At 42.4% G+C, this 16,917-nt stretch overlaps 1 protein-coding gene across 2 annotated transcripts in view; it reads left to right on the top strand.

Moving 5' to 3' along the window:
* Positions 1-1,155: 1,155 nt before the first annotated feature.
* HDX (highly divergent homeobox) overlaps positions 1,156-16,917 on the top strand; it is a 41,081-nt gene continuing 25,319 nt past the window's right edge. Inside the window, exons 1-3 of one of the 2 annotated variants that reach the window (XM_065643621.1) lie at positions 1,156-1,261; positions 7,610-7,756; positions 11,880-13,007. In XM_065643621.1, coding sequence (XP_065499693.1) covers positions 7,610-7,756; positions 11,880-13,007 — 1,275 coding nt within the window. In that variant the 5' untranslated portion in view covers positions 1,156-1,261. Of the gene's footprint in view, positions 1,262-6,119; positions 6,168-7,609; positions 7,757-11,879; positions 13,008-16,917 lie in introns of those variants that run through there. The other variant, XM_065643622.1, reaches the window with a different exon arrangement.

Genomic DNA, 16,917 nt, shown 5'->3' with positions numbered 1-16,917 from the left:
CAAGTCATTACACAAAATTAATTGCCTGTTTTAATATTTTAGCATTGCAATTTATAGTGTAAACTATTCAGGATAGGGACATGGCGTATCTAGAGGCTTTGTAATTAACACGATGAGGCCTCAAATCTGATTCAGACTTCTTAGTGCTCCTACAGCTGAGGCAATAAATAATGATTTTACATGATTTCCATCACATAATCCGTCAGTAGAGACGAATAGTATCGAACTTCTCGCTTGTTCATTGACGGGGTTTCCTTTTGGATGGGAAACCGAGCCTAACAGAGGGCTGGCACCAATACACCTGGTTGTACTGTGCACTCCTGTAGTAACACAGTGTTACGAGCCTGTAGTAGTTTGTGTTGTGGTGTTTGTATAACCACAGAGTGTGGAGAAGACACAGGCGAGGAGGCGTCCAACCTCCACGAGGGTACAAGTCTGTGCTGCCCACCTGAAGAGATGGACATTTCCTTTCTTCTGAGACCAAACGCATTCGCGCCAAGCAATAAAAAGTTTATTTCTTGGCTGCCATGAGCTTCAAGTAATTGAAATCCTGACCCTTCCTGGAGCTTTTCAGATTTTACCAGGCACACCTACTTGCCTGCCGAGAGCAGCACGATAAAAAGGTTATAAAACATTGTAGATTTTATTTAGCTTACTAGTCAAGAAGCGTTTGGACAACGCCCTCAGACACATGGTGTGAATTTTGGGATTGTCCTGCACAGAGGCAGGAGTTGGACTCGATGACCCTGGTGGGTCCCTTCCAACTCAGGACATTCTATGAATTTATTTCCTTCTGAAAACGCCGGTATCCCTTCGCACGCCCACCGCTCCCTGCCTGCGGGGGGGCTGCGGGGCGGCCCGCTGACCTCGGCAGCGCCCCGGGGCAGGTGAGCGGGAGGGGCCGAGCTGCCCCGGGCGGACGGCGGCACAGCCCGGCGGCCGTGAGGGAGGCCGGGGCTGTGCGCTGAGGAGGCGGCCCCGCCGCTGAGGGGCCGGGGGCAGCGCTGCCCCCGCCCGGCCCTCCCCGGCGCGGCCCCTCGGCCCGCAGCGAGCGCCCCCCCGGGCGGGGGGCGGGGGCGAGCGCTGTCCCGGCCGGCGCTGATCTCACGCTGCCATTGGCCGCTGTCTGCGCTGACGTCACGATCATGATGAGAATTAATGATCGGAGGCGCTGATTTCATTGTGTGACGCCGGGACCGACCCAGCCGAAACCGGCTGAATCCGGAGCCCCGAGCCCCCCGCGCCAGCCCCGCACAGCACGGTAAGCCCGGCGCGCCGCGCGGGGGCGGGGGGCGGGCATCAGTTGTCCCGGGGGGGCTGGGTCCCCGGCCGTAGGGGGCGCGGCGGGCGGGGGCAGGAGGGCGCTGGCGCTGCTGATGCTGCTGATGCTGGTGCTGCCCCAGCACCGGCGGCCCGGCGGTGGGGGAGGGCGGCCGCGCGGGCTCGCGGCCGCCGAGCCGCCTCGGACGCGCATGCGCACTGCGCCTCCCCCGGGGGGGCCCCGCACAAGCAGGCGCTGGGCGGCCGCTGGCGGCGCTGTGCGCATGCCCACGGCGCGCTGTTGGGGGGGCGGGGGGAGCGGGGCCCGTCTGCGCCTGCGCCCGTTCGGCCGCACTGCGCCTGCGCGCGCCGCCGCCGCGTGAGCGGGGTGGGGCGGGGGCCCGCTGGAGGGAGCGCGTGCGCGCTGCTGCGCGTGCCCCGCGCGGCGGCTGAGGCGGCAGCGCCGGGGGGTCCCAGCGGGGCCGGGGCGGTCACCGGCGCGGGTTTTATCTCGTGTTTCCTCTTCCCCGAGCTGTGAGCCCCTCGGGTCGGTGCAGGGGTAGGGCTTGAGGCTGCGCTGGTGGAGTTGAAGGCTTTGAGGGGGCGCCGCTGGGGAGAGGCAAGAGGAAACCTTGTCGTTGCCTCATGGTGTGAGGCCTGCGGGCCCCACACAAGCACAGCAGTAGGGGGTTGTTACACAGCGGTTCAAACCTTGTTTCCCCTCAGGACTTCTGCCTCTCAAAGGCCGCGTTGGCCCTATTTCAGTGCCAAACACAGCCAGTCATGGTGGCACTTGAATGGGGTGTCGTTTTCCTGTCACGTTTTAGTCCTCAAGTATTTGAAAGGGAATGAGGAGGAAGAAGTGCACCGGCTGTGCGGTTTGTGGGGCGATGGTGGTGCCGGGAGAGGTCTCGGCCTCTGGATGTGCTTGTGTTGTACGTGAGGTTGCCCCATTCTGGGGAACAACAAGAAACCCCAACCCTGTTCCCCTGCATTTGGTTAGCATGGGGCTTCTGATATTATAAATAAGATCATATGTAACTAGCCAAAAGTACTTCTTTATCCTCCTAACTGGAGTGTTGAAGCGGATTACATTTGCAGAGTAAAACTGCATTTTAGTACTTTCTTTTTTTCTGACATAGGTCTTGCAAACACTTGTGTACATGCCGAAGTTAAAATGTGGCTAATCCAGCTGAAGTCAGAAGTGTCAGTTGCATGAATAAAACAGGATGGGTTGCATAAGCCTGCGGGGTTGTGGTCATAGGTTATTATGTTATTAAGTTACTGAGAGCTGTTTAATTTGTCCCTAATAAAAGGCTGAATTTTATAGGTAGAACTGTAATACAATGTTACAAATGCTATATGCAGTGGAGAAGGAAGCAACTGCATTGTGAATCATAGATATTTAAATGTAGTTTTACAAGCTGGTCTGTGTAATACAGTCGTGTAATTGTAACTATTTTGGCCTGTGTAGGAAGGAGGCAGTAACCTACAAATTCAGATTATTAAACATTGTTGCTTGATGTACATCCGGTGTCTCCACACATGGTGTATAAGTTGGGGGCTGGTTGGTTGTTTTCTTTCCGTTTGGGGTGTGCAAAAAATCGTGAGCATTTGGGACATGGCAACTGAATTAGGTGATTGCTGGTGCAGTTCAGGTTTCTAAAGCTCTAGTAGTAGCGTCACTGCTGCAGTCTGGTTTTATTTATGTATGTAGTATCTTATTTTAGTTACAGTTTTGTCTCAGGTTTATATTGGCGCAGAGTTTTTTTTAATTTGTACCAATGGAGGACTGTGGAGAGAAATTAAAAAAAAAAAAAAAAAAGAAATTGAGGAGTGTGCTGATTTTCATATTGTACCTGTTATGAATGGACAGACTAAAACAGTAGTAGGCTTACAGGCTTTTATAAGGTAACCTTTTTCCAAACAAGTGCTTGTTTGGTGCTGAGGCTAAAAAAACCCACCTCTCAGGAACTGCTTGTTCCCTTTATCACTGTGCGTTAATCACTACCAGTTTTATAGTGTTTCATCGTGTAAAGATTTCTACACTTAGTTGCTTTGTGGTGACTTGTACTCTGAGTGAATTTTCTTTTTTTTTAATTAATTTTCACATACAAGACTTGTTTCTGTTACTGCTTGAATGGAGAGGAATATCATTTTTATTTCCTACCTTTAGATTAATTAGTATTAATGTAGTATTCTATGAAGACTCACCTTGCAAGTAAGTTTACTTGGTTCAGCAATCTTAATATTTAGAGACTTTTTGACACTAAGGCTATAATGCTGTACACTGCAGGCAGAATTCGCACCACAGAATGTATTTTTTTTTCATTCTTGTGCTGCTTTTTTTGTCTTTTTTTGCCTCCAGATTTTTCAAGTAGTCAATGCAGAACAGCTAAGTAACTCTTGAATTTATTTTCTTTTTACATAAATTCACTGACACAGCATTATTCCTATTTTCTTATTGTTGTTCTTTCTTTTGTGGTGCTCCTTGACACCAAGTTGTTTTCACTAGTTTCTAAAAATACATGTCTGGGCTTCACCAGGTCTCCCTGGAGAGATTGTTAATTTTGGATGTTGAATAAAGTAACTGGAGTGGAAGGACTGGGCATTTCAGGCACACACGTGGGTTAAGTCTTACATCAAGTACCTGTTTCATGAAGCAAATATTCTGTGTGAGAAGAAAACTCGGCTTTAGTTCTTCCTTATTCTCCCCTCTCCACTTGTGCTCGCTCCTGCCACAGAAGGGGAAGGAGGGTGGATACTGTGGGGAAAAAGCTGGTCAAGCAGCTAAAGAAGTCTGAAGAAGTTGAGCTGTAAGAAGAACCTTCATCTCATCTGAGGAGGAGTCAGCGTGACAGGTCACAGTGTGTTGGTGCGATTGTCTTTCGTGAGGCTCATGCGCAGAAACTGAAGGGCACGCATTTCCTGCCTTCGTTCTCATCGCTTCCCAGACTCCATCTCTCGTGTGTCCCCAGCCCCTGACATTGCACTTGGACTACATTTACATCTCCTGGACCACCACACACAGCAAAGGGGTTCTTCTGCTACTGTGATTTTCTTTTTTTTTTTAATATTCAGTTTAGAAAGGGATTGAAGAAGAACATCTCTGTCTTGATAGGTTTACAAAAGGCTGAGGAGTAGGAGGCCAGAGTGAAGTTAAATGATGTTAGTTGGCCTAAGACACAGCAGGGTTGCAGGAAGTACTGCTTTTTCATTTGTAATAGATTGTTCTCTGCACTGTCAGGTAGACAGCAACATACTTGGCCAAAGCTGCATTATTTATTGTCAGAACGGGCAGGTGTCGAATCCTTAAAAATACCGCTTTGCCACCCCTATCTTTTATTGAAGTGAAAAAAAGACTTGTTCATGGAATTTCAGTTTGCATATTGCTTTGCCTGAAGTTAGTAAATTTCACAGAGTTCATTTTTGTAACAAACTCTCTTTTCAGTGCCAATGTATTGCCAACCAGCTGGACACCTGGCTTACCAAAAGCTCAAATGCGTGTTTTCTGAGTTTGGCAAGTCAAGATCAAAATGAAATTATGATAAAAATCCATGTCCATTTCTAACTTGGAGTCTGAAATTCAAGACAAAGGTGAGAAATCCTGAAAGAAACTGGACTGCTTTGTAGACACAAGTTGGGGAGAAGGAGTTTATTTCCTTTGAAGGTACTGCGATTGTTCTGAATAATACTGAGTCCACTATGAAAGTGTATGATCTACTGATTCCCTTGGTACTAATAGTAGTAGTAACACTTAGTAATGTCAGCACTTTGTAAGTTCTCTCGTTTGTATGTATTTCCACTGAGCGCCAGGGATCTCTCGTATTAGAAAATGTAAGAATATCTGAGGTGCACTTGACTGGACTTCAAGGTAGAAGTTACTAAAGAATCTTATAAGTGTTTTGGTTGGCAAGTGTAGTTTACAAATGATTAAAAGAAAATGCAAAAGTGAGATGTTTATTAAACCAGACCATGACCTCTTTTGAGCTTAGCTAGGCCAAGTCTCTCATGCAATGCATGTGAGGTTATCTGAAGATCAAGAGAAAATTATCTTGCAATTGGAGGAGTCTTTATTGCAGTTGATGAGCTGTTTGCAGAGCTTGCTGCTTTTTGCTGAGCCTATGTATAGAAATGCCGAAGCTATTGGATCATGGGTATCATCTGGATCTGGAAAGATAGAAGGTTTATAACTATTTCTGATGAGGTCATTTGTGGGAACTGATCTCAACTAAATAAAACAGGACCACTGGTACTGAAAGAACAGTAGACACAAAAGTGTAAGCTGGGTCCTACCAATTGTGCAGGAGGAAGAAGAATCACAAACACGTGTTCTTCAAGAGTAGCATAAATCAGCTGGTGGCTGCATTGTCATGCATATCCACATGGGAGATCTGAAGTCTGCTCTTAATTTCATAAAGTAGATTTTTATTAACTTTATTGATTTGTTAATGGGCTAATAATTGTCTCCTCTGTTGCTTGCTATAAATTTCTTTAAACAGTATTCAGAGCAAGAATCTCCTTTGCTCAGCTCTGACTGTGACTGAACAGACATTCTGGGGGAGGCACAACTTGGGCAAAGCCTGACTTCTAATGCAGCTGGTAGTGCTGCGTTTACTAATGCACTGGAGTGAGAGGGTAGATAAGAATGAGGAACAGAGTTAAAAATGTGATTGAAAAGTCATCTTCTGTTTTAAGTATTATTGAAAACTGTAATTTTTACAACAGGGTAGTTAGTGATTTTTCTACCATCTGTTGACATACAGAGGAAAGTAAACTCTGAAGTGAGAGCTCTGGCCTACAAGCATTGTACTCCAAATTCTGGATATTCATCTTCACCCTACATCAGTGAGTTTGCCTGATCACAGTGGGATGAAGAGGAGAGAGTTTGGTGACATGAGTAGGTGGTGAGTGAGTGGATTTGGGCAGGGAGTCTGAAATCGGATGTTGTCCTGTTGTATATGGTGCTTTTCCTTTATAGAGGCTTGTTGAAGTCTAATATCTGTTACCGTTACATAGGATAATGATCTCAATTATAATAATATGAAAGGAGTTGGGTGTCTGCTCGTGCTTTTGAGCACTTAATAATTTTATTTGCTCTGAACTTGAAGCAGTTCTTGTGCAAAGGTTAAATATATTGCTAGTCTTCTTTCCATCTGAAATTTCCAAAAACAGTAACTACAAGCTTGGTAGCTACAAAGTGTTCCCCTGTTCCTTTTATTTTCCTGCAAGGTGATGATATGGCTTCTTATTCTTTAGCTTGTTCTGCATTATTTTGATACATGTGCTGAAAGTGATAAAAATAACTAGTGGCTGGTGACGTTTTTTCTTTCCAAGACACGAAGTTTGATGCAGGTTTTTCCTGGCCAGCACTTGGCTTGTCTCAGCTGGCAGCCTCCTGTTTGGGACAAAATAAGGCCCCGTTCTTGGAATCCTGTGGTGCTGCAGCTCTTTTCTTATATATAACCAGAGGATTATATTTGCCTGCATAGACCAAATAACAAGAGCGTAAAACTTCAGTTTGTGATTAGGGAGTCTGTTCTGTACTTGGTAACATTCAGCTGTTTGCCTGTTCCAAGCCAGCCTGATGTAGAGCCTCAGGGTACAGTTTCACAGTAGCTCGAACCTTTCTAGACACAGGCCGGGATTTGGGTGGTCCCTCCATGTTAATACTACTGCACTAGCATCACAGTGGGCTGGACAACCACAATGCCCTAAAGCCCTTCTGTCTCTCTTTTTTTTTTTTTTTTTTTTTTTCTTCCTTGAGTTTGTCCCCAGTCCTGGTCCTTGATCTTTGTGACTTTGCAGCTGGGAAACGCTGCTGCTGACACAGCAGAGGAGTAGCATGACCAGCCATAAGGGAGTGCAGGATTTGCTGAACTCAGAGGCCATGGAAACTTTACTCGTGCCAAACAGATAAACCTTTGCTTTATCTCAAATTTTATCTCTTTTCTTGGCAGGGAAGGGGAAACAAACCTGCCGATATTGTTGGAGCCGCTGGTGTTATTCTGTTTTGCCTAATGCCTGTTTTTTTTTAAGGGAGAAACTTTGTCTGAAACTAGAGGCTCTTGGACTTAGCAACGCAATGTGATATTTATTTATGAAAGGCTGTCAGTGTTGTTCCAAACATGTAGTTCACCTGTTCAACCTGAGTCTCTCACAAAGGAATCACTATTATTGACTGTAACAGGGTTTTTTTGGAAAGTAAGTAAAAGTGTTGGTAAAGTACTCGGTAAAGAAAACAAGTCAACACTTAGCCTTATCACAACAAACATAAATGAGAGCCTGTGCATTCTACAAGTATTACAGTTTTTATACAAATTTTCAGAGTATCTTCTTTTATTTTTAGATGAATCTGCGTTCTGTATTTACTGTAGAACAACAAAGGATATTACAGCGTTATTATGAAAATGGAATGACAAATCAAAGTAAAAATTGCTTTCAGCTCATATTACAGTGTGCACAAGAAACTAAACTGGACTTCAGTGTAGTCAGGGTAAGTACTGAGGCCTTCCAAATTTGTATGTTAAACTTGCACACATTCATTTCTCTGTGTAAAATCTCTGTAGAGGACTGGAGCCTCTTACTTCGTCCTTGTCTTAAATCAGACTTCAGTACACTTGTGTGACATGTTCATTTTTATCCAGTGAGCTTGTTTATAGTTTGTTTTCACTGAAATGCCTTCACATGATTGCTGTTTTTAGCAGGGGCCTGGATTGCACAGGGAGTGACTGATGTTTGTTTGGTTTGGGTTTTTTGCTTGTTTGTCTTTTGTTGATGGTATTTTGGTTTGGGGTTTGTTTGTTTTTTATTAAATTGCTGATTAGATTGCTGTATAGAAACCTTGTGCAATGTATTGTATCAAAGAAAGGTCATGTTTTTAGGAAGCTATTCTTAAGTTAAACTAATTGCTATAACCTAATGTATTTGGGGGAATAATGGTGGAAAGATTTCTTTTGATACTCTGTCTCACTTGTATTCCATATCATAATCATAAATGTTGTGCTCCCTCATGGTTATTTACAGTGAGTACATTCTTTTCTTATAAAAGAAGAATGTCACTACTGTGAACAGGAGCTCTTCCGAAGTCTGTGAATTCCATGGGAAGGGAAATAATAATCCCTTTGTGAAACACTAGACAGCAAAATGGCTGTTGTCTCGGAGCAGAAATAGAAATCATGAAGCGTTAGCTGAAAAAATAACAATGGTGATGGAGCTACCAGGAGCTGCTGCAACACTGGACACTGAAGAGGAAGAAGTAAGACTAGCCTAGGACTTTTTTGAAGTGGTATACCAGTGATATATTGACAGTAATGACCCCTTCTGCTCCCTAATCTTACCAGGCTTCCCCTTCCTCAAAATACTCTGGAAATATTAAAACTTCCTTCCTCAGCTCTAGGTGCTGAGAAGTCCTGAAAGTCAGCCAGAAATTCAGACTCCATGCAACAGACAAACAGATATAACAAGAATCTGGATGCTGATGATGCAGTCAGAGCCTGGGTTTCTATTTTTATTTCGATTGAAGGCCCTAGAGGAGGCAGCCAGTCTCTCTTCTACTTGTAGTCTTCATTCACTCTCCATCTTCATATTTCCCTTTCCTTTACTGCGATAATGTATCATGACCTTTTTCCTTCAGTTTTCTTTCCTTACTGAGCGCTCACTTGCAGTACGTACTTTCTCCTGACTTGAGAAGTGCAATGGAAACAGACCCAGCATTTGTCACGTGTTTCTATGACCTTACCTTTTTCTTCTGTACATTCCTCCTTTTTGCCTCTCCTAATCCCTCCCTTTTTTTTTTTCTTCTTTTTTTCTTTCTTTTTCCTATAAAACTCTTGAGCAGAGATTAGTACTTCATTGCTCAATGTCTAGCAAAATGATACTTGAGTTGCAGCTGGCGCTTGCAGATATGACTGTAATAAGAACATGGATTCCCTAAATGTGACTTATAATTCAAATGTCATAACTCTATGAATATATTCGTTCCCCAAATCAGGATTTCTATACCTTTGTGCCATAGAACTACAACCAGTTTTTCAATCTTGAGCTGGATTGGAAAATATAAAAGTCCTATTTATGATTTGATATTCAGATTTAGGGTGAAGCTTTTGGTCAAAACTAATGGCCAAGCACAGTCTGCTCTGGTGTGTGTATCTGGATTGCAGGACAATCTGAAGTTCCAGCTCTGCCTGATTCAAACTGGGAATGTAAAATCAGGGTCTCTTAAATCCCAGGTAAAGTTCTTAGCATTTGGATTTTTGCTTTCTTCTGGGAACATCTTCTCATCCTAAATAGAAGTTAAGAATTTCAGTGATGCTTCCAGTGTTAGTGAAAGTGCTCCCCAAACTTACCAGTCGGGCAACTTGATTGAAGCAAAGATTCATGTCCCTTTTCTTAGGATATTTTGTGTTTAATGGCTGCTCTGTCACATCCCAAATTAATACCATGACCATCAAGCTGGTAACAACTTGGAGCTACCCTTTCAGTCTAAGAGTGTAGTTTCACATAATTCTTCTCTTAGGTAATGTCTCACAGTGCTAAAAATGGGAGGTTTTGTACTGCTTCCCTTCTCTCTTCATTCTCTCCTGTCTGTCGTCTTGTGCTGATCTTCTCTTGCATTTATTCAGTTTCAGAGTAACCCAGTTAAATTTGCTAACCTCACCAAAATGTGTGTTCTTTTCTTCTTATTTTTTTTTTTTCCCAAGTCAGTTTTATGCCTTTTGAAGAGTTGCACTCATTGATCATTCAGGTGTGTGCTTTTGGTTAAAAATGGTGGCAGCAAGACACTGGGGATGTGATCAGGAGAATGGGACTCCTTAGCTGTGGCACATCTGGTTTGGGCTGCCTAATGAAACTGTGCTTTAATCCCAAGTGAATAGTACTGCTAGTAAATTATTTGGATTTTTTTGAATGAATTTCTTTTCAGGAAAACCATGAGAAAAACTCCAGATTTTAGTATTACACGGTTAGAAAGGTTGGGGCTGAAATCTCTTTTCCTGGCCCAAAATTTGCAGTATCTCTAGTTTCTTTCTTGAAAGTTTACTGACTGAGCAGAAATTAGAAAAAAATAAATTTGGTTGTCTAAATTTGTTTTGTGCAATAAAGGAAAGAAGCTTGAGACCTAGGGCTATAATTTGTGTATTTAAACTTGCTTTTGAGAAGAAAAAAATTATCGCTAATAACAGACTTGATTGCATGCAATAGATCATGCCTCAAAGTAGACATTTTATAAAATTTGACAACAAAAATGGATAGAATGGAATGGCAACTTAAGCGTACTTCTGTGTGGCAGGGATGTGTATTTTCCTGCAGAGAAATCTGTTTGCTTCCTTAGCAGGTGTTCCTTTCTTTCATATGATGAAATGGGAACCCAAGACAGGTCCTCAGTGCAGTTTGCTTGTTGTGAGGTCAGAAAGTTTATTGATTAAATCAACTGGTTTGAGTTGCTGAATGTTGAGCCCTTGTTTTGGTTTAGTTTTAGGTGTGCAGCAGATGATATCCGGAGTGGTGCAGAAAACTGTATCTTTGTATCTCTATATGTGTATCTCATCTTTTTTATAACCAGCTTAAGCAGATGCAAAAGCTTATTTTTTGTTCTTTGGCACGTGCATGCTGCTCGCTTAGGTCCTCATGTTCAGTACAGACATACCATGGTGAAAGAATTGAGCAGGCCTCGTCTCTCTGATCGTGAAAACTGCCAGGAACAGTTGGGTGGTGCTTCCACCAGATTAACTCTTTTTCTTCAAATACTGAAATTAATATTTCCCCTTCAGTTCTTTCAGCTGTATCTTAATGTGTTACTTGCAGGACAGGCTTCCTGTGTGTTTAAAACAGCAGTATGCTTTAACCTGCGCACAACTGCTGTAGTACCGGCATTTTTCATTTTTTTCCCCTGCTTTTACACAAAAACATATACCATCATTTTCACTTCTGGAAATGCCCATAATAGCAAACTTCTGTTGGAATCTAATCCCAGTAGTCCTAATCTGGTCTCTCCGTGTCTTTGAAAAGTGGGTTTTGACATCAGATCTTGATTTGTGCAGCTGACAGAGGAGAACTTAGTCCGTAGGTCTAAATACTTCACAAAATTGTTTTGTAATTGTCTGACAGAAAGAGTCCTCCTTTTTCTTCCTCTCATCTAAATTCAAGAATTGGCACTTTCTCTTCAAGGCAGCTTTGAAGGTCATATCTCTCAGTTTACTTGGTTGCAAAAGTTCAGTTACATACCTCAGTGATGGTTCTGCATCCCAAGGTACTAAATATTAAAAACGTAAATTTGGGGGAATTAGTCACAGGGATGTCAATTAAATAAATCTTAAGAGTAACTTCAGGACAGGAGGCATGATATAGTTTCAGGATTTATGAGAAACTGGGGCTTTGGAATTGAGACTGGAGTTCTCATGTGTATTAGTGTATGAATCCCAAGCATGAGAGTAATGGATTTCCACCCTGTGTTGTTCAGAATCTGCATAATCAGTAAATGATTTACGTATTTGTAAATTTAGGTCTTTAACTTGAACACTTAGCATTTCATCAGATCTGCTTAAAAATGGAATTACCTATTTTTTTCTGCTTATTTAATGCTTTGTTTTGTGTTTGTTGTCGTTGTTTGTTGTTTGCAGACGTGGGTTGGCAATAAGCGGAGGAAGATGAGCAGCAAGAGTGCTGTAGAATCTGGCGGCACTCCCCCAGGGACTGTCCCTACTACTCCGTCAGTACCTCCAGAAGCAGCTGTTAGAAATGTGGTAAATATTGCTCGATCCCAAAGCCAGCAGTCTTCTTGGACCTCTTCTAATAATGATGTGATAGTTACTGGTATATACAGTCCCGCTAGTTCATCTGGTAGGCAAGGATCTACCAAACAGACAAACGTTTCAATGGCGGAAATCCATAAAACCTCTATTCCACGGCTACCAGGAAAAAGTGATACAGAGTTTCAGCAGCAGCACCACATCCCTCTAGGACGACAAGTACCACATTGTAAAAATGCTTCCCTATTAGTAGGGGAAAAGACTATTATTTTATCTAGGCAAACAAGCGTACTGAATTCTGCGAACTCCATATATAGTCACACTAAAAAAAGCTATGGCGGTTCCTCAGTCCAGACCGCAGAGTTGGTGTTACCTCAGAAACCCATGATCTGCCACAGACCCTGTAAAGCTGAACCTGTGGGATGTCAACGGTTACAAAAACCGGAACACGCACCTCTCGTGTCGCATGTGCCCCCTGGCCAAAGGGCTAATTCCAGGGACCCTGCTTGTAGCACACAAAACCTGGAAATCCGTGAAGTGTTTTCTCTGGCGGTTACAGATCAACCTCAACGAATTGTGGGAGGGAGTGCGATGCAGAAGCGTTGCGCGGTGGAGGGCAGCTGTCTGTCCATCGCGATGGAGACTGGAGATGTGGATGACGAGTACGCTAGAGAAGAAGAGCTGGCATCCATGGGAGCGCAAATACAAAGCTATTCAAGATACTGTGAAAGCAGCAGTTCTGTTCGAGTAGAGAACCAAAGTGCAGCCTCGTCTGGGCCAGGAAGAAACATGAGCTGTAGTTCACAGATGGCGAATGCCAGGGATGTGCCTGACAATATTCTGTATCATAACAGAGACTACCACTTGCCTGCACGGACCTCCTTACATACAACATCCAGTACGTTATATAACAGTGGTAACCCATCAAGAAGTACCTTTTCTCCTCATTTTACATCTTCAAGTCAACTGAGGCTGTCACAAAACCAAAATAATTATCAGGTAATCCGTCAGTTTATCTCTGCCTTCAAACTTTAAAGACAAGGTTGCAGATAAGTACTGTTTGCTTTGAAAGTTTGCAACTAATAAGCAATAGGTTCCTCTTTCTGTGGGCTGTGCTCCATTTACATCTTTCCATAGAGATAACCCCTGTGTAAACACAAGTGCAGGTGGGACTATAGTGTGGCAGCACTTACCTGTGCAGCCGAGCATGTGGCTGCAGTGAGTAGTTATATATTGAAGGTCTGTGTGGGCTTCATGGATTCAACAGGTAAACTCTGGCTATAAGAGGAACATCCTGACGATCGCTGATGCGTTCTCAGGCCTGTGCTGTCCTGATGTGGCTCACCAGCACGTGTCACAGCGACAGCCTTGTGCTGGAGAAGTTTAGAAGACTTTCTTGAGTCCATGCCCACGTCTCTGCTACAGGAATCCCAGGGAAAAGGAACTTCTCTAATGCTTGATTGTTCCTCTGTAGATACGCTTCGCATGCGGCACAGGGCAGGACACGGGCTCATGCTGTCATTTGTGAGCTGTACATTTGCTTGTCCTAATTAGCGTCGCCTTGGATTAGCCCTTCCATCAGCGCTGCCTGTACCCCCTGTCCAGTTGCCAATGTCTTGGGCCTGTTTTCTGTTAGGGGTTGGGATCTCCTGCAAGGTAGTTAAGATGGTGGGAGATAATAAGTGAGCAAACATTCTTCCTCTCCACAGCGTCTAATCCAAATATCAGGTTTACATTGAGTTCCGTGATTTCCTTATTCTGTAATAGAACCCCTTCAGTGATACTGAGAGGGGGAAACACAGATAATTGAAGAACTAAAAGATGTTCAGAAGCTACAACACTGACATAGTTTTTAAAAAACTTTTTTGTTATAACTAGAGGAGAGATAGTTGTGCAGGACACATCCAAATTGATTTTTGGTCATGGATTTTTATGGCATCTGGCACAGCATAGTCTAGAGACACTGAGTTAAAAGTCTTAAGACTGCCAGGTTGTGATACTGCATGTGTTACCTTTGTGCATTTGCCTATAATTACTTTTTTTAATTTATCCTGGAAGCGAAGCGTGTAAACGTACCATCTTTTCTTGTGCATTCCTGACTAATGTAGGGAACAATACTTTGCAAAGTGTTATGGTTTGCTTGTTTGTTTGTTTGTTTTCTAACGTGCACCTATGTCGTGAGGATTTGAAAGAAAGCTTTTTAGTCCAAGGAAGTGCCACTTTTCACCAGAATTATTGCTTTTCTTGGTAAACATGAGGTTCAAGGAGCATATATACTCTTGAGTATATTCTATGTAATAGATGGGACATCGGCAATTCTTATTTATGGCCTTTTTGTAAGCTGAGCACTTCAGATGAGCTGTTTGTATCCTGTTCTCCCTATTACTGTTCTCACTTGAGTTATAAAATTCATTAAGTGCTGTTTACTTTTGACATCTCAGTTTCATAGGAGAAGAAAAGCTGTAAATGTGCACATCTCTTCAGTAAAGGGCTTGTAAAGCTGCAAAAGTGCATACAATAGAGTTAAGAAAATTTTTCATAAGTTTAATGAAGTGAAATATATTATTTATACCTCCACCTGTGTGCCCTTGGTACTTTATTTCACTCTTGAAAAAATATCAATGAAATTTATTTCTTACCACTTTTTTGAATTTTTTAATGAAAAGTTAAATATCTTTGATTTGGGATTTTTAGAGGGTAGGGACAGAGCCTTTTTAAGCAGCTAGAACGGTTCATGGTAGGTGACATTTTTTCTGTGTGGTGTGATATGGATCAGAACAGGGAGATCTCTCTTTTTTTGTTGTTTGGTTTTTATTCCCCTGTTATAGTAGCGTACCCATTTTTTGATAAGCGAGGAATAATCTGTACCCCATTTGACTTCCACACCTGTCTCTCAGACACCCTGTGTGTCTTGGCTTTGGGAATGCACCTTGGACTGAAGGAGCTCTTGTCCTGTGTCATCCCTTGTCCTTCTAGAGTTTTAAACCTTGGAAAAACTGGGCAGGTTGCTGTTAATTTACTTATTGCTGCATGACAGTGGCACTTCCAATGCTCATTTCATCACGTTGACAAAATTTCACCTACTGCTTTCGAAGTCAGTATAACAAATAGTGTACTCTGCTAGGCTGATAACCAATTTTGTCGAAACCATTAGTTCTGCACTACTTTAACCCCCACTCCCAAGTCCTCCCCTTAAAATTACATCCAGTACGACTGCTATTTCATGTAAACACTTATAGCTTAATAATATTTGTATCTTAAACTTCCAGAGACGTAGATTATTGTAACGGGTCTGTCTGTATTCTTTTAAACTTATGCAAGATGACACTTTCATATGTAGCCAGTTTCTGTTAATTTTATTGCCCATGTTTAGCTAATTTATCCATCAGCATAGGAATGAAAATCCTTAAACTTAGGGAAATCTTCCTAAATTTAAAAACACATTAAACCTGAGCTACATGATTACTGGAGTAGTTAAACATCCAAGCAGATGCTTCTTCCAGGTCAAGACTGTGATTTGTGTTTTGATGAAGTAATTACTGTCATACATTGGTATCTAATTAGCAATTAGTTATAGGTTCCTTACTCATTAATTTAATCCATGTTAGTGTAACTTAAGAGTAAATTTAATAAAGTGATCAATTTTAATGCCTGAGCAGTTTCAGTAAACAAATTGTTCAACCTACTTACTTTTCTTAGTTTGGCTTTAAGCACATTGAACTGGAGAGGCTATTCTTGATGGTCCTTGAGGCTGAATCATGATTTAGTCTTGGTTTCTTCCCCCCAACCCCAAGGGACAAAAATACTGTTGAAAGTATGTGTATTTTTAGTTACTTTGTTATACACACTGAAGCACAGTTATCTAATTTAGCCCTGTCTTCTTCAAGGGAAAATCCTAAGCCTTGCAACCAGTACATCAGAATGGGATATAGACGTAATATAATATATATTTATTTCTTTTTAAGATTCCCTTTAGGGATGCTGCTTTATATGAATGAGCTGCAAGTTTGCTTTATTTAAAGAAATTGGGCTCTTTTTTTTTTTTTTTTTTTAATGTTTTGAAGTGATTTGTTTTCTTCCCTGGTGACTTTTGAAGGCAAGAGGAGGACTTTCTTGCTAACTTTGGGAAGCGCAGTTTTTTGCTAGGGTAAGCCACATGATCTTCTCTGGAGACACTTGGACAAAATCTTTCCTGACACTCATTCTTGTAACAGAAGCGGAGTTACCTTTGCCATAGTGATCCCTCTGCTTTATTTCTGGGATGAAATACTTCCAGCTGCATGAGTGGGGAGAACCTGGCAACAGACGAGTGTTCCAATACCTTGAATTTTGTCTAGCATCTGCCAGAGTTACTGTTTCTGAGACACAATAGTTTTTCGGAGACGGGAATTTCAGGTTGTCATTTTGCAACTCACAGTAGCCATCGCTGGTGCTCTAGGACTGGAGTTACACCTGTGGATGCAGGACAACTGTCCATCTCAAAAAATAAACCCAAACAAAAAAACCCCAGCTGTTGTGCCTTTTTAATATAACCAGTTTAGAATACTCCTGTGCATGTTGTCTTTCAAGCAGTTCTGTTGAGATAAATGTGATTGTGTTTGGCATCATACCTGTCAGAACTTGTGTGTGTTTGTCTTCCTTTAATGTAATGTTTGTAACCCTTTAATGCTCTGCCAGACTGATTGCATTACTCGCCTAGAAAAACACTTTCTTCTGTAGTCCCACTTTAAATTGGTGAAGGGAAGCTATCTGGGTGGGTACTGAGGACGCATTCACAGCACTTTCTGTGGGCGATGCTGTTGTGGGGGTTACAGAATTGTAATAGACATAACTTGTTTGTGCAGAGTTTCTGAAATGTGTGTGCAGCTAAGAAATGAATATTTTAGACACAAAAGCTGATGTAGACTTG

This window comes from Caloenas nicobarica, chromosome 12 (genome assembly GCF_036013445.1).
Source record: "Caloenas nicobarica isolate bCalNic1 chromosome 12, bCalNic1.hap1, whole genome shotgun sequence".
Lineage (NCBI taxonomy): Eukaryota > Metazoa > Chordata > Aves > Columbiformes > Columbidae > Caloenas > Caloenas nicobarica.
This window is presented reverse-complemented; position numbering and strand designations above follow the sequence as displayed.